The sequence below is a fragment of the Daphnia magna genome, linkage group LG1 (assembly GCF_020631705.1).
Source record: "Daphnia magna isolate NIES linkage group LG1, ASM2063170v1.1, whole genome shotgun sequence".
In the NCBI taxonomy this organism is placed as follows: Eukaryota; Metazoa; Arthropoda; class Branchiopoda; order Diplostraca; family Daphniidae; genus Daphnia; species Daphnia magna.
Genome location: NC_059182.1, coordinates 2,499,980 through 2,517,008, shown reverse-complemented (window position 1 = coordinate 2,517,008; position 17,029 = coordinate 2,499,980). Strand labels below are relative to the sequence as shown.

The 17,029-nt window shown below is 37.1% G+C and overlaps 3 protein-coding genes and 1 long non-coding RNA gene across 27 annotated transcripts; 1 reads left to right on the top strand and 3 right to left on the bottom strand.

The window, feature by feature from the left end:
- The first annotated feature begins 578 nt into the window (after positions 1 to 578).
- Positions 579 to 15,102, top strand: LOC116936490. Of its 24 annotated transcripts, none has more exons than XR_006652435.1 (18): positions 579 to 907; positions 1,161 to 1,321; positions 8,791 to 9,015; positions 9,095 to 9,264; positions 9,330 to 9,474; positions 9,560 to 9,707; positions 9,776 to 9,904; positions 10,276 to 10,383; positions 10,442 to 10,559; positions 10,645 to 10,742; positions 10,813 to 11,000; positions 11,647 to 11,781; positions 11,853 to 12,021; positions 12,129 to 12,212; positions 12,267 to 12,550; positions 12,727 to 12,997; positions 13,148 to 13,294; positions 13,841 to 15,102. It is a non-coding gene; the product is annotated as an uncharacterized LOC116936490 (long non-coding RNA). The 24 variants fall into 24 exon arrangements; XR_006652477.1 differs by lacking the exon at positions 579 to 907 and adding an exon at positions 918 to 1,083; XR_006652472.1 differs by lacking the exons at positions 579 to 907; positions 1,161 to 1,321 and adding an exon at positions 7,838 to 8,364 and having other exon boundaries at positions 8,426 to 9,015; positions 13,841 to 14,570; positions 14,703 to 15,102.
- Positions 3,192 to 4,434, bottom strand: LOC123477113 (serine/threonine-protein kinase/endoribonuclease ire-1-like). The gene is made up of 4 exons (XM_045180533.1): positions 4,273 to 4,434; positions 3,967 to 4,210; positions 3,416 to 3,906; positions 3,192 to 3,343 (listed from the first exon to the last, which is right to left on the bottom strand). Exons 2-4 carry the CDS (start codon positions 4,200 to 4,202, stop codon positions 3,207 to 3,209), a joined length of 864 nt encoding a protein of 287 aa, XP_045036468.1. The 5' UTR covers positions 4,203 to 4,210; positions 4,273 to 4,434; the 3' UTR covers positions 3,192 to 3,206.
- LOC116936481 (aminopeptidase N) lies at positions 9,892 to 14,129 on the bottom strand. Its single transcript, XM_045180555.1, has 16 exons — positions 13,860 to 14,129; positions 13,593 to 13,795; positions 13,372 to 13,527; positions 13,132 to 13,305; positions 12,925 to 13,068; positions 12,478 to 12,661; positions 12,261 to 12,417; positions 12,118 to 12,199; positions 11,872 to 12,049; positions 11,614 to 11,797; positions 11,282 to 11,553; positions 11,019 to 11,209; positions 10,783 to 10,953; positions 10,569 to 10,712; positions 10,422 to 10,500; positions 9,892 to 10,362 (listed from the first exon to the last, which is right to left on the bottom strand). The coding sequence occupies exons 1-16, from the start codon at positions 14,127 to 14,129 to the stop codon at positions 10,192 to 10,194; spliced, it is 2,760 nt and encodes a 919-aa protein (XP_045036490.1). The 3' UTR covers positions 9,892 to 10,191.
- On the bottom strand, positions 14,469 to 16,942 carry LOC116936484 (legumain). The gene is made up of 9 exons (XM_032943627.2): positions 16,503 to 16,942; positions 16,342 to 16,439; positions 16,194 to 16,275; positions 16,040 to 16,125; positions 15,766 to 15,974; positions 15,508 to 15,701; positions 15,224 to 15,442; positions 14,905 to 15,069; positions 14,469 to 14,824 (listed from the first exon to the last, which is right to left on the bottom strand). The coding sequence occupies exons 1-9, from the start codon at positions 16,749 to 16,751 to the stop codon at positions 14,699 to 14,701; spliced, it is 1,428 nt and encodes a 475-aa protein (XP_032799518.2). The 5' UTR covers positions 16,752 to 16,942; the 3' UTR covers positions 14,469 to 14,698.
- Positions 16,943 to 17,029: the final 87 nt, after the last annotated feature.

Below are 17,029 nucleotides of genomic sequence, written 5' to 3'. Positions count from 1 at the left end.
ACCTATTCAATCAACAATTCTTTTTGAGATTCTCCTTTGCTGGTGCTTTTTGAAATAGATACAGTCAATCACGTCATGTTAATTGGAACAACTCCGTTTAATTTAATAAAGGCGACGCATGTGAATTCCTTTTCCGTGATTGTTTAGCTTTTAAGCGTTTTAAGAATTTGACTGTCGACAAAATGCTTTCATTGTATTTTAAGTATCATCGCAAATCTTTGGGTAGGTAGGCGCACACCTCTGGACAGAATATCTGCGTGCCCTATCATATGTATATCATCTATCGTGGAACGTAAATTTAAATGAGTCCCAAGTGCACGTTGCAATATGAGCGGGAGGAACCAAAGTTTTTTAAAACCTGTGAATGAATTTTTAAAAACCGGTTTTAACGAGTCAATCACGCATCGCATCTTCCGAACATGATTTTTGTTCAAATGCGTTAAAAGTTCTTATTATTACGATACAAAGGGAATAAATCACTTGGGAAACCGAGTTCAAGATCGACCGCTAGATGGCGAAAGAGTAGAGATTTTTTTTTTTTTTTGGGAAAAAGAAAAAATAAATGTTGGTAAAACCGGTTGCCATAGAAAACCAAAAGACGACAAAATTTCGTTTTCATCTTCGACTATTCACACTACAAATTTGTTCATCTTGGTAGATGGCGCTTATTACTTTTTTCGCTACTTAATTATTTGTGTCGTCTGCAGATTTTCTGATTTTTGTGTGTGATTATTGTGAGTTCTCTTTTTTCTTAAAATTAAAATGGAAGTAGGAATAGAAGAGAGTAATTATGAGTACGAACTTTGGATTTGGAAGCTGAAGGTCGACACGCTTGCATAACACTGAAGAAAATCGTGCAAAGCATTCTTGGTACAATAACTCAAAATTTAAAGGAAGGAAACAACAGGTAATATTTTCATGTATCACGTGTTATTTTTTCATTGTAAAAGTCAGTGGAACTGTCACCGACAGCGGTATGATTAACTTTTGGTTCTATTCATATTCACTTCATTAATAATAAATGAATGATGAAAATAATTTTATGTGGTCGTAATTTTTATAACAGCTTAAATTAAAGAAAAAGTGAGTTTGATAGGCTAATTACTACTTTAAAACTTTGGATTTACAAACTTTATTATTCATTTACATTTTGATGCTAGGTGTTGGGTTCTATTGGATTGCAAAAATTTGTCACCTGTGATAACAATCATGATTGAAAATTGATCGCAACAACAGATCTGCTGACATTGCACAGCTGATGATTTACTGGGTGCTCATTGGTTGGCCTATGTTGCTGCTGCACATTCACAAAGCTGAAGGGGTATAATCATCATTTCCCAATGTTTTCGTTCATATCATTATAACCTGAATTCAATAAAACAATGAAAATAGGGTCCACCTGTTGATACTTGCTCTACTTAACAGTAATTTTAACTGCCTATCTAGCCAAATTTATTTAAACCAGCTGGTATACAGAGTTCAGATTAAGTAATAATTTTCCTGAACAATATCTTTTGTAGTTTGTGGCTTTCTACCTACCACCCTTCCTCAAGAATGATCTCCCGCCCTCCGCATTTACCTTTGCCGTTGCTTATTAACTAAGGCTATGGAATTTTAGAGTTCTGAAATAGAAAATTCGAAAAGAAAGATTGTCCCTGTCCTTTCCCCTGTATGCCATCCTGCCCCATCCTGATTATCTCAGACTCAGACAGGGTCATTTTTAGTTTTCCATTCTACAAGCAGTCAGAATTCTTAATTCTGCAAGGAGAGTATCATTTAAATCCTGAATTTCATCATACGTGCAAGTATATGTTGTACGTGTAATATGAGTGTGGGATTGCAAATCAAGTTAAAACAGACTTTAGAGTTTCTCTCTTTCAGCATTTATTTTTTCGTGTTGTGTTAACCTTTTGCTTTCGACAATTCAGATAGAAAGCCGAGAGCTGTTTTCAAGTGTTCATCGATTTCTCAACTGGCCTCACAATTTAAATCGTAAACGAATTTTTCTCTGTTCCTCAGAAACTACATAGATCCCATTGCATTCGATGGAAAGTTTTGTTCTTTTTTAACTGAAGCTGACAAAATGAAACGAACTTAACTGGCGCTGTCCTGGAAGACGATTCCACGTCGAAAAGTTCGTGAAGAAACATTCCAAATTGAAGTAAAACGATACTCTAAAAAGGCGATTACCTCGCCTTTTTGGGGTATCATTTTGTGTACAACATCTTGTGTTTAAACGTGAAGGTAAACAACTGGATTGTCATTTAAACAGTTCTAAACTAAAGAAGTATAAAGTGACACCGGCAATTGTCTTCGATCGCAGGAAACGCTACTATGAGGTGTTTTCTATCACGTCTATACCAGTTGCGTCACCCGACCTTTTTCAGATGCCATCAGTGCTCATCTTAAATTTTGCTCAGGTAACAACCAAACACGATGACTTGGCTGTGACAATGTCAGCAGTATTTTAGGCAAAAAACTTCTACACCAGTCGTAAGTACATATGTGCCTCTTATCCTGACGCGTAAATGTCCTTCTAAAGGTTTCGTGGATCGCAGAAAACACAGAAAATAGAGGAGGTAATGCTGTACACTGCCTTTCAACCCGCTGGACGTCTAGTAGAATTTGTCCATTTCTCTCGGTCGACTGTAAAACAACAAGGGCGATAGATCTCAAATAAGGGTTCCAGTTTTGTTTTTTCCGGTATTTGTTTTGCCACCTGTTTGAAGGTGAAACCTAATATTCTAAACTTGCAGTTCCCTTTTTTTTCCCTTATTACTTGATTTAGGTTTTATCATTTCCATTCACGTGGGGAATGGCCAAACCTGTTCCTTCGGTTCGGGCGTAATTTTTACAGTTATTTAAAGATCTGTCTTTAAAAACGTCATTAACTCCAAGGATAATTTATCTCTCCCTTCCCAATAAGGAATGCATTGGGACGTTACGGTGTTTCATCGTCTTGCAACATTCTTGTGGGGCAATCTCATTTGCATTGCCTGTACTTTACTTGAAAGTAAGAACGTCACGTAGCCCACACAGATTTAATCAAGGGGGCCACAAAAACAAGAAAACGTGGTGTCATTTCGTGTTGTGATGCACATGTCGTCTTGTCTACCAGTATTCTTTCTTGTTTAAGATATGATTGTTTTCCTAACTGCAGTAAAAACTGGCAAACGCATGTTTTAAAAATGTGCTTTTGATTGAATTTATTCTCTTTCAATTCTGTTAACTTCATTCAGAGTTTCTAGGGCTTGTTCTAATTTCTCTAATTTCCAACGGTCACCGGGATCTTTTTTAGTCATTCCGTCAATCATGGCATATGCATAATGATTCTCCGGTAAACCTAATAAGAAAAACATTTCACCTGCACTTTTAAAACTCGTTATTCATTCACAATTCTTTCTGATATGCTTACCCATCCTGCCATTGAGGATCTTTTCACCGTTTTTAATATTAGCGGGAGTGAAAATTTCATTGGGACGCCCTCCATTGGCAAACGGATGACCGCCCATCGTAAGGTAATTGAAAAAGAGACATCCCAGTGAAAAGACATCAATCGAAACGTCAGCGCGGATTTGTTCTATCTCTTCTATGGTTTTCTCTTCCATCGAAAGGAATTCTGGGGAGTAATAGACTCGTGTGCCTTTCGGTCCACTGGACATAGAAAAACTTCCGGAGCCTGTGACTCCCCGGCTGAATCCAAAATCCGATATTTTCAAAATGAATGTTAGAGAAATCAATACGTTTGATGGCTTAATGTCTCGATGGACAAAACGATTGGAATGGATGTAATGCAATCCTCTAGTCATTTGAATCATTCCGTCGATCTCGGAAGGCATTTTGTCCTTATAGTCTCCTTCGACGTAATCGAAAAGTGTACCGCCGCATAGTTCCAAAATCAGATACCTTATAATGAAATCAACAAAATGAGTGAACTGCGTTGAATATTGTTATGTTCATAGATACTTGAAATCATTGTCATTCTGAACATCAAGGAGCTTGAGAACGTTAGGATGGTTTAGATTTTTCATGGTGTACTCTTCCCTTCCCTGAGCAATGTCGTCTAACTTCGATTTGTCAATCCTCTTATACGCAACTTCTTCTTCTTTAAAAGTGCCTCTGAAAACACAGGCAGAAAAACCTGTGCCCAAAACTTTATTCCTGTTGTAATCCATGTGTCTATTTTTAGATGTGGATCCCATTCAAGAGCCTAATTGTAAGCAAAATAACTTTTATTAGACATTTTTTATATAAAATTCTCTTTCTTTTTACCTAAATATGACTTGTTTTCAGAAGTATTCAGTCCATCAGTTACGCACAACCATTTAAGGCACTATCAGAGTAATAGAATACTGGTGTAGCCACGGCCATGTTAACTCCCCCTCTCGGATTTTTTCCGAAAAGTTGTTGCCAATTTCGCTTTCGATTGTGAGAAAATGAGGCAACATATCGATTTAAGTGTCCCATAACCGTAACTGCCACCTATGAATTGAGTTTTAAGGGTTGTTATTGTTATAACAACCCATATGTTTATACATACATTTTTTCACACTAATTAATTAAGCCACTTTTTGTTTACTTTCTGAAGTACAGACGACGAAAATGAGCGAAAACATAGCGAAAACGTAATACATCACAAGTTCACAACACAGCCGCTGTGGCGCTTTCGTTATGGACAGAAAGACTTTCAGGCCAAAAAAGCAATGGGAGGGCCCGCCATAAGCGTGGCTACACCTGTATTCTATTACTCTGGCACTATAGACAGAGTCATAGAACCCTGGTTGGTTCACGACATGGGGGGAATCGTCTGTCGTTGTGCCTAATTTCGGAAATAGCAGTCAGAGCCTCCAGCGGGTGTGTGATACGTGCACCAATCAGAAAATACGTTTGAAAACTTCAACAGTCAATCACAACAGTGATAAAGGAAACGAACAGAGCAGACGATACCAGAAAAATTGAAGCTCGAATAGAAACACTGAAATGGCCGTTGAATAATTCAGTTTCTCTCGATAGATGACTCTGATTCTAGTTTCCGCCACTTTGCTCCGCCCCAAAACTGTCGAAATTTTAGACATTCAGACCAACGAAACGCGTTATAGCGATTCCCCTCAGCCTGAACCAACCAGGGTTCTATGACTCTGCTATCAGAGTAATAGAATACTGGTGTAGCCACGCTTATGGCGGGCCCTCCCATTGCCTTTTTGGCCTGAAAGTCTTTCTGTCCCATAACGAAAGCGCCACAGCGGCTGTGTTGTGAACTTGTTATGTATTACGTTTTCACCAACACAGTCTTCATCTGTCCACGGAAACAGATCCGTTTAGATTGTCGGTCAAAAACGGATCTCCAAAGTGGGGGGAACGGAATTGTTTCCGATCACTATTCATACAGCTTTTTTTTTTTTTTTTTTTTTTTTAATTTTTTTCTTGGGGGGGTTTTTAATTTTTTTTTTTTTTTTAGCTATGTTGTCATTATTTACGTTTATTGTTTTTGTTTTTTCTTTTGATTTGGTTTTAAAGTTGTATGTATTTGTGTTTGTATTTTTAAAATCTATATATATGTTTAAAAAGAATAAACTTTTTTAATGAAAAAAATTGCTGTATTTCATTTTTTTTGAACCACGAAACAAATTTTACATTAGAACAGAAGTAAGAATATATTATTATTTGATAGGTAATATTAAATTATTTTTTTTTTTTTTATAAATTTTTTTTTTTTTTTTTTAAATTTAAAAAATTTTACAGTGTTACTCAGCCAAAGCTTTAAATTTGCATTCAGTGTGTTGGCTGCGTTTTCCATCCACGTTGGGAAGTACACTTTTTATTAAGAAGGTAATCTATTGTGGCATTGTAAAAAAATTAACACAATTATCAAACAGGTAACTTATCTCACAAAATTTTAATGTTATAGCCCCTTTTAATTTTTTTTTTTTTTTTTCTTTTTTAGGTTTTTGAATCCCACTAGGTTGACCGGGACAACAACCAACAATTGAATAGTCAATTAAAATAAAAAAACAAAAAAACAGAAAAACCATTAAAGTTAATTAGGTATTTTTCAATGTAAAAATGTAATTAAATAATCAAAAAATTTTTTTTTGTTACTCTTCACTCATTGAATTTGCTTTATGTTGTTTATGAATAAAACACTTGCTGCTTACTCTTTAAAACACATTGAGTTTTTATAAAAATGTACTTGTGTTTACATCATTCTTTGTTATTTAAAACGTTGGAATAATAATAATGAGAAGTTAGAATTCAAATTTGAATTACGCGCGTCATCAAAATGGCCGCCGCAATAGAAGGGAAGGGGGTATTTTTTTTTGAAATTTGTGGTTCTTAAACTATAAAAATCGAAGTAAAATATAACATCAAAACATGCTAGAGATAATAAAGAATCTTAATAATTTTTTTTTTTTTTTTTTTTTTTTTTTTTTTTTAAAAAAAAAATCCCCAAAAAATTTTTTTTTTTCCCCCCCCCCCCCCCTACTAAATTCCTCCCAAATGTCATAAAATAAAATAATTAATTACGTTCTAAGTTTTCAGCGAATTTTCGTAAGTTTTACGGCAATCGATAGGTATTTAAAAGCGCTATCTATTTGGTGAATTTCATCAAAAAATATTGAAAAGGAAAAAAATTCTAAATGAATCAAATTTTTTTGCGTTTTGTCGCTTGGGTCCAATACTGCGCTTGATCGATTAAATGAAAAAAATTTGATTCGTTTAGAATTTTTTCCTTTTCAATATTTTTTGATGAAATTCACCAAATAGATAGCGCTTTTAAATACCTATCGATTGCCGTAAAACTTACGAAAATTCGCTGAAAACTTAGAACGTAATTAATTATTTTATTTTATGACATTTTAGGGAGGGGGAGGCCAAAAACAGACATTTTGGGTACGTTGTTTGGTTACTAATATACACCAAAATAAACAAAAATATATTATTAAGATTCTTTATTATCTCTAGCATGTTTTGATGTTATATTTTACTTCGATTTTTATAGTTTAAGAACCACAAATTCCAATAAAATGTACCCCCTGGCCCCTTCCCGGCATCCATTGCGGCGGCCATTTTGATGACGCGCGTAATTCAAATTTGAATTCTAACTTCTCATTATTATTATTCCAACGTTTTAAATTACCAAGAATGCATGTAAACACAAGTACATTTTTAATAAAAACTCAATGTGTTTTAAAGAGTAAGCAGCAAGTGTTTTATTCATAAACAACATAAAGCAAATTCAATGAGTGAAGAGTGACACGAACAAATTGTTTGATTATTTGATTATTTAATTACATTTTTACATTGAAAAATACCTAATTAACTTTAATGGTTTATTCTTAGTTATTGATTCTAGGCTTAGAAGGTTGCTTTTTAATTGACTATTCAATTGTTGGTTGTTGCCCCGGTCAACCTAGTGGGATTCCGATACCTGGAAAAGGAAAATAAAAGAGTGGTGTCAGGGCTATAACATTAAAATTTTGTGAGATAAGTTACCTGTTTGATAATTGTGTTAATTTTTTTACAATGCCACAATAGATTACCTTCTTAATAAAAAAGTGTACTTCCCAATGTGGATGGAAAACGCAGCCAACACACTGAATGCAAATTTAAAGCTTTGGCTGAGTAACACTGTAAAAATTTTATGCATTTCACTAATCCTAAATAAAATTCGTTAAATGGTAAGAAATTCATTAATATTACCTATCAAATAATAATATATTCTTACTTCTGTTCTAATGTAAAATTTGTTTCGTGGTTCAAAAAAATGAAATACAGCAATTTTTTTCATTAAAAAGTTTATTCTTTTTAAACATATATATAGATTTTAAAAATACAAACACAAATACAACTAACTTTAAAACCAAATCAAAAGAAAAAAACAAAAACAATAAACGTAAATAATGACAACATAGCTAAACAATCAAACAAAATTGGAACGCCCGCCACGGAGACTATGTTGAACGGAAACAAATCGGAATAAGCCGTACGCATAGTGATCGGAAACAATTCCGTTCCCCACCACTTGGAGGATCCGTTTTTGACCGACAATCTAAACGGATCTGTTTCCGGGGACAGATGAAGACTGTGTTGTTTTCACTATGTTTTCGCTCATTTTCGTCGTCTGTACTTCAGAAAGTAAACAAAAAGTGGCTTAATTAATTAGTGTGAAAAAAGTAAGAGCATGAAGAGATTTCTTAACAACCCTTGAAGAGGCACTTATAAAGAAGAAGAAGTTGCGTATAAGAGGATTGACAAATCGAAGTTAGACGACATTGCTCAGGGAAGGGAAGAGTACACCATAAAAAATCTGAACCATCCTAACGTTCTCAAGCTACTTGATGTTCAGAATGACGATGATTTCAAGTATCTATGAACATAACAATTATTCAACACAGTTCACTCAGTTTCTTGATTTCATTATAAGGTATCTGATTTTGGATGCGACCACTGAAATAGAAAATTCGAAAAGAAAGATTGTCCCTGTCCTTTCCCCTGTATGCCATCCTGCCCCATCCTGATTGTCTCAGACTCAGACAGGGTCATTTTTAGTTTTCCATTCTCCAAGCAGTCAGAATATATATGTTGTACATGTAATACGAGTGTGGGATTGCAAATCAAGTTAAAACAGACTTTAGAGTTTCTCTCTTTCAGCATTTATTTTTTCGTGTTGTGTTAACCTTTTGCTTTCAACAATTCAGATAGAAAGCCGAGAGCTGTTTTCAAGTGTTCATCGATTTCTCAACTGGCCTCTCAATTTAAATCGTAAACAAATTTTTCTCTGTTCCTCAGAAACTACATAGATCCCATTGCATTCGATGGAAAGTTTTGTTCTTCTTTAACTGAAGCTGACAAAATGAAACGAACTTAACTGGCGCTGTCCTGCAAGACGATTCCACGTCGAAAAGTTCGTGAAGAAACATTCCAAATTGAAGTAAAACGATACTCTAAAAAGGCGATTACCTCGCCTTTTTGGGGTATCATTTTGTGTACAACATCTTGTGTTTAAACGTGAAGGTAAACAACTGGATTGTCATTTAAACAGTTCTAAACTAAAGAAGTATAAAGTGACACCGGCAATTGTCTTCGATCGCAGGAAACGCTACTATGAGGTGTTTTCTATCACGTCTATACCAGTTGCGTCACCCGACCTTTTTCAGATGCCATCAGTGCTCATCTTAAATTTTGCTCAGGTAACAACCAAACACGATGACTTGGCTGTGACAATGTCAGCAGTATTTTAGGCAAAAAACTTCTACACCAGTCGTAAGTACATATGTGCCTCTTATCCTGACGCGTAAATGTCCTTCTAAAGGTTTCGTGGATCGCAGAAAACACAGAAAATAGAGGAGGTAATGCTGTACACTGCCTTTCAACCCGCTGGACGTCTAGTAGAATTTGTCCATTTCTCTCGGTCGACTGTAAAACAACAAGGGCGATAGATCTCAAATAAGGGTTCCAGTTTTGTTTTTTCCGGTATTTGTTTTGCCACCTGTTTGAAGGTGAAACCTAATATTCTAAACTTGCAGTTCCCTTTTTTTTCCCTTATTACTTGATTTAGGTTTTATCATTTCCATTCACGTGGGGAATGGCCAAACCTGTTCCTTCGGTTCGGGCGTAATTTTTACAGTTATTTAAAGATCTGTCTTTAAAAACGTCATTAACTCCAAGGATAATTTATCTCTCCCTTCCCAATAAGGAATGCATTGGTGCGGATACAATTTTAATTCAATAAGTACTTCAGCGCCTTTTGACGACTTAATTTACTCTAAAATAGTCCAATTTCTTTTGCAGCCTTCCCGTGAAAAGAAAGTGCATACCAACTTATCTATTTTAACAAGTTTGTCTAATTAATCAAAGTTTAAGCTATCAAAAACAGCACGCTGACTCAAACAAAGTTAAGGAGGTATATTGATTTTAACAAATATTACGGTACATTTAGAAATAGGGTGAAATAGCTCGAAATTCGTACAGTACGTATAATAGTGAATTTTTTGGGAGGGTGATTACATGGAAGCGAAAAGTTTGAGCTTGATTCAACTTAAAGCGATTAACATTTTTTTCCCAGACATTTGTCGAGGTATAGAAAGAGTATGCCATCAGGAATCGAGGCAATTTTTCATCATTGGTAAACACAACATGAATAAAAATTCATGTTCTATACCAACACTTTAATTCGTTCGGGACTGGTGTTTACGTTAAGCTGAAAGTTTGCACACGAGACCAAGAGTCCAGTAATTTTGTAACAGTTTGAAAGCGTCGCTTTTTCCATTCCAGATTTATCCGGGTTCTTTCAAGTGCTTGCTGGACGGCCCGAGTTGAAGTACCTAAATCGCCTCTGCCTCCTTCGCTTAACGTGACCAACTGCAACAAAGAAATCTTTTGGTAATTATTTTTAATACAATTTAATCAATCATGCTTACGTTCTCCAGATGCGTCTCAGTGTCCAGTGTTTGCGATATTGTATCTACTAGACGTCCGAGAACGGCCAGACTTGGAAATCTGTCAAATTGAAATCCATGGAGAAAAATTAAAGACCTTAAATGTAAAATAGATTTTTGGTAACTTACTCTTTAACCATTTTGTCCCAGTGAAAAAGCACAAAATCAAAAACCATTGAAGATCCTATTGGATTTTCCGATACAGAACCAAAAACAGTTGCTGAATCTTGGCGACGTATACCGGAATTGGCATCCAAGGCCCATTCAAGTAACCTGATAAGAAAACAAATGGCCATCATTAACGTAAGTCAAAACATGTCGCAAGAATTTTAAGTATGTATACGTGTTTAACGCTTCCGGGCTGCTGGAACAGCTTAACGCATAAAGAAGCATTTCTTTTTCACTAGACAAATCTGTCGATAAGTAGCGCTCCAAGGCGAAATCCCATTCTTCGTCACCGCTGTTGGCGATTGCAGCGCAGGCAACGGCTCGTTTGTAATTCGGCTTGACCCAACTGTGTACAAGAGATTGACAGTTAAAGGATAAAAAAAAGCTTTCAAGGTAAGCTGAATCGTATACTTGTTGTTGTCAGGTTGCGCCATCCAAGACTTGTAAAGAACCATGGCGTTATTGACACATTCGGCAACACCCAATCGGCAAGCCCATGAAATCAATTGATTGCGATTCGATATCACTAAATGGGAATCGCCTTTTCTCTCGTCGAATCCGATTTGTTCGTACGTAGGAAGTAGCAGCCATTTGACGTATTCCTGTTTGGTGAAATCCGGAGGTTACAAGCTTGTTAAATGAGAAAATTATAGATAGAAAAAAGTCATACTCGCAATTTGTTCCTTGCTGGCCGTTTGGTACAGCATTCTGTCTAAATAGTTGAAGCTTTTAAAGGCTGAAAACCATGGCGCATAATCTCTTTCTGAGCGTAGATAGCGGCTCAATTCGAAAGCCACGTAATACGGAAGCGAACCCGTACGTGCGATATTCAAACTATCGTCGAGCAACTGAGAACGGCTAAACGTGGAAATGGCACGGTGGTCTTTAAGTAATTGCTGGGTAATTAGTTTCCAGTTAATTTCATCGTAGTTAACGCGATAGTAGCCTGTATAGTAATCATTGATTAATTCATGAGGCCAGTTGATTTCTAAAGAAAGATGCTAACCGATTTGATCGACATTGAAAATGACCCAATCAGTGGGTGCAGAGGGCAATTCAAGTTCGATTCCATCTTCCGTGCCCAGTATCCAGGCCTGGAAAGTTGTATTGAAATCGGTGGTGTATGTGAGGGGAATCCACCACAGAGGGAACTCTGACGAATTGCGAGACGCAAGTAAATAGAATCTTTCCTGTTCAAATGCAAAGAAAGAAAATGTTAAAATGTGTGTTTGTTTTTTTTGTAAGTCCTAAATTTGCTAGTTACCTGGGTCACGATAGCCGTTTGCAAGTCGTAGTTTCTCCTAACGGTAACGATTGGATAACCAGTTTGAAGAGACCAGCTAGTCATTATCGTTCTGATATCTGCTGGAAGGTCAAGTGCATCGATGGACTGGTTGCTCATCGCCTTCCACAGGTCATCATCCACCGCGCTTTGATATTTCCTTTAATTTTCAATCACAATCAAAAGTAAATGAATTTACAAATGATTAAACATTTCCATTTGTTGTACTTGTTATTCAGGTAGGAAGTGAGACCTTGTTGGAATTTCTTGTGACCCAGAAAACCAGCAAACATTCGAATCACAGCAGGACCTGATATAAAACGGTACATTCAGAATTTACCGAAACTATTTTACCTGTCACGTCTTTTTACCTTTAGCGTAGGGGATTGAATCAAAGAGTCCGTTAATTTCGTTTCTCTTTTTTACTGGCATTGACATGGCATGCGACGACAAGAGAGAGTCTACTGCAAAAACTTTTTGCGTTTCCTGGACGGTGAACTGTTGACCCATTTGCAGACTTGGTTCCACCTGACATGAAATTTTTATGTCAGCTCAGATCAAATCAATAGCAACTGAGACATCACCTACCACATCTAATCCGACGTACATCAAATAGTTGGCAAAACCTTCCTTCAACCAAAGATCGCTCCAAAATTCCATGGTAACGAGATTCCCAAACCATTGGTGGACTATTTCGTGAGTTAGAACGGAAGATAATTTTTGTTTGTCGGCAGTGGAAGACCGTAACGGGTCGTGTAACAAAGCTGTTTCTCTATTTAAAGAAAAACGGCATTTCAAAATAAATCTAATCATTATTAATTCTATTTTCTTATTCAGGCAATTCTTTCTAGCTCCGGAGGAAAACTGCGTTTGGAAATAATGTGTTTGCTACTTTGCATAGCGAGACGGACATAAAATGAAAATAAAAAACCCTGAAACACGGATGACTACATTTTGTCTACACAAAAGTGTGCCATGCAAAAATAGACACCCAAGGCTGACCCCAAGGAAACCGGTTTAAAAAAAGATACTGACCTGTAGGTGATAAGACCCCAGTTCTCCATGGCACTAACGGCAAAATCAGGAATGGCGAACATATCAATTTTGGGTAACGGGAAACTTATGTTGAAGTAGTTTTCGAAGTATCTCAATACTCTAGGGCCTAAGATTCGAGCGTATCTGCAATAGAGATTACATACTTGAGTCTTAATAATCTCTTAATTAATCCGCAATAATCTGTACTCGGTTTGTTTTCCAGCTGAAGGCATAGTCCAAGTGCGAAATGTCGTACGATCTTGCAGGTCGATTTCAGGCGAATCTAAACCTTCAAACTCTGAGACGATGAAGGCCAAAATGTAGGTGGACATGGGCAGAGTTTTCTGGAATTCGTCCCACACGTAATCCGGTAAGTCCTCACTAAAAAAAAAGGGGGGGATTAAAAAAAATCATTTTCAGTTGATTGCTCAATTTTCCAATGTTTACTTTTGGTATGTTCGCTTCAACGGCATGTTGGAGTGAGCTATCCGAGATTTTTGACGGCCAAGTGTTATTTGAAAAACAGCTTTCATTCCCGGTTCGTCATAGCAAGGGAATGCTCTCCTAGCATCCGTCGGAGAGAATTGCGTAGTAGCAATATACCTAATCATTTGAATGAAATCGTTTGTTATGGGGTGACAAACGATTTAAAAGAAAATTATCTTTACTTTTTGATTCCATTTTCAGTGTAGGACGCCCTGTAGAACCCATTTAGTTTGTCGTTCAGTTGGCTGACGAACCGAATCGAAAGTTTGTAGTATTTTCCCACTTGCAGCGTTTCATTTTTAGTTCCGATAACCAATAGTTGCCGAGTCTTGTCCTCAATGTAAGACTGAATAGGAACTCGTCTTGATTCAATAAGATCGTAAACCTGTTAAATGTTCGTAATCAACTAATGAAAATGATTTTTTTACAGAGCGAAATCCCGAAGTTACCTGGAGACCTTCGTCCTTGGCGATTCGAATTTCGGCCATGTGAAGCACAATCATCGTCGTTGGTTCCATGCATTCTAAAAGGATGTCCACTTGTCCATCGATAGTGAAATTACCTTCTTCGATAAATGGCAACAACCGCAGTTTGTAATGTCGTGGTAATACCCAATGAGGTAGTCGCCAATCCGTGTACTTGGGTATCGATCGTGGCTGTTTCGCTGTTCCTTGGATCACCACGAGGGTGAATATCAACAACACTAAACGAAACAACATGATGAACTACCCACGGTTGTTTGGAAGAAAAAGGGGGGAATTAGTGGGAACTGGACTATGTCACGGCTGACTCCCTCAAAACACGAGGATGTTGTGGCGCTTGACTTTTTCTGTCAGTGTGAATGACAGACCCCACAAGTGTTTATACGCACCTTACGGCGTACTCTCTCTTTCTCTAGTTTTCTCTCACCTGTTTGGGGGTCTCCTCATACCTTAGCTGGTACCTTCTGGCCTAAGGCCATTTCTCCACCCACTTTCCCGTGCGCGGAACGTCACATAAGGAAGTGAAAGTGGACGCGTTGCATCACACAATCAATTAAAACGAGACGAACCATAGCATACTGCAACTTATTCATTTACTCGCTTACATAATTTGGTATAGGCGCACATAGAATACGTGATGTGTGCAACAAGATTCGGAGAATATCAACTTTGGAATAGGTAAACCAAAAAAAGCAATTTTGCACTTTGCAATGGGACAACGAGTAAAATGTAGAAAATGTAGAAAACGTATCAGAAAATATAAAATGGAAGAAAGCTTATTGGAATGTTCACTTTTTTTCCCCTTTTTAGATGATTCCAGTGTATTTGCGAGGTTGGCAAACTTCGTCCATGGAGCGGATGATGACCTCCTTTGGAATCGACGACTGGCACATGTTCACCAACACGAACAGGTGGCGATATGCATACTCATTCTCAAGGATGAATAATATGGAAAATGTAAATTTGTGGCTTACACGAATTGTGTGGTCGTAAAATCAAAAATTCTACTTACCTTAGGCAGGTGGAAACAACGCTGAGAGAATGCATTGACAAGTTCTTCGTAGCAAGAAAAGTTGGTTAGCTTCAGTCGACCGGTAAGGATGAACTCTGTTTTAGCTTCATCCTCGGTGGCCTTCAAAACGATTTTCCTTAGGGTGTCTTTCAAATGTTGGCGTTTCTGTGGAAACAAGAAAATATCGTCTTTACTTAATCCGACTTATGTCTGATATAATAGATTTAAAAAAAAAAGAAATTGATAAACAAATAAAAAGCGAAAAATACGCAAACAAATTGGGAAAAAATGGAAAAAGAAAACAAAAACAAAAAATAACCTTTTCAATTCCACGAAGTTTTCGTTGAATTTCAGCGGACTCTGGGCTGGAATTAGTCCTCCGTAATTTGTGTCGCAAAATCGCTAACGGGACATCACCGCTGGGAACCGCATCCAAGAGAGGAGATACTCGCGTCCGGCCATTGGAGGCCACCGGTGCCTTGGCTTTTCCTTGGAATTCGCCAACTTTCAATTTACCAATAGATAAATCACCATACTCCTACATCGTTTTATAAATTACATAATGCCCGACGATCTTAGCACCAAGTTGCATGAAATGTCTACCTGAACATGAGAAGTATTGGTTTCCTTTCGAACAATGGAATACTGACGGAAGAGTGTCTCCTTTGTTAAATCTTCCTTTTCGGAATCTTGCATCCACGTGACGCTATAAACATCTCCGAGGTAAGTGTCACGGTTCGAGTCAAAGTAACAGGCAAAGGAATGTTCGTGAGCATTGGCAGCCGTCGTGACGAATACTTTATACAAAAACAGTTGAATTTTTAATGCACAAGGAATGTAAGAGAAAAAATTATGACGAACTGTTTAGGTTATCCGGCAGCAAATCTTCAAACATGGATCCCGACTCACACGCTTCAATGTACAAGACCAATTTCGCGAACTGTTTCCTTTGGTACATATCCAATAAAGTGTCAAGAAAAGGTCGTGCGTGTAGCTCCGCGTTAGGGAAGGCTAGCAAACCTGGTGCTCCATGATCCACAAAGTTGATGAAAATATGGTCAGATGGGCCACTGGAAATTTAAAAACCAAAATGTACTAAGGATCACCATGGTAATCATTTTCAAGTAAACAATACCTTAGTAGAACTCTTCCTGATCCTACACCCTTGAGACCTCTGATGTCTCCAGAGATCACTTTGAGAAATGTTTCTGGTGTAACATCCTAGAATTGAAATTTTATTGTATGTAGTTGAAATAAGGAAACAGGATTCCAATTATAGGTTAACCTACTTTTCCAACATAGTCTTTGCGTACCCCATTGTACACATCTTCTCCATTTGGTTCATTGATGATAATGCCTTTGGTAGGATTTCTAAAGAAATGTAATAAAATAATTTACATGCTATTGATTTCATGCATAATTTTGGGTTTTCATTACTCTGTGCTATTTGCAATATCATCATACATAAGTGTAATGATATTATCAGCAGGAATTCCATGGTGACGTAAAACTTGGTAGGCATGGCAAATATCAGCCTATCAACAGTAAATTATAATAATACAGTTTCAGATAAAAATGGCAAAGAAGAATGCATATACCTGATGCCTGTAATTGTAATAGCCATTAGAGCCAGCTACAAGTACTGCCCATTGTTTTGGTTGTGCAGCATTTGAATCATTAACTATTTTCTTATGGAAAATTGACTCGATACTTTTCACTGTTTCATCAGCCCGTGACACGATTTTGTCCAGGAATTTGTGATTGCTTTTGCTCAGTGCTACCACTGAGAAAACTGACGAAGACACCAACACAAAGGCAAGGAACGGGAAATAGACCCTACCGCGCATTTTGAACGTCTGATTTCTAACTGACGTTACTCAAATTCAACTGCTCAAATATTTTAGCTGAACTCAAAGAATATGTTTCGACTGTCTTTTAAAATCTAACCGCCCCGAAACTTTAGACGACTAGAACCTCCCCCATAAAACAACACCTAACTCACATGTAATTGTAAACACGAAAGATGATGAAAGTCCAAAACAAGTCCAGAAAAAAACCACTGCTGCCTGGCCAGCCTAAGTAATCTTATCACAAATTACCATTTACCATTACTAATTAGAGTAGC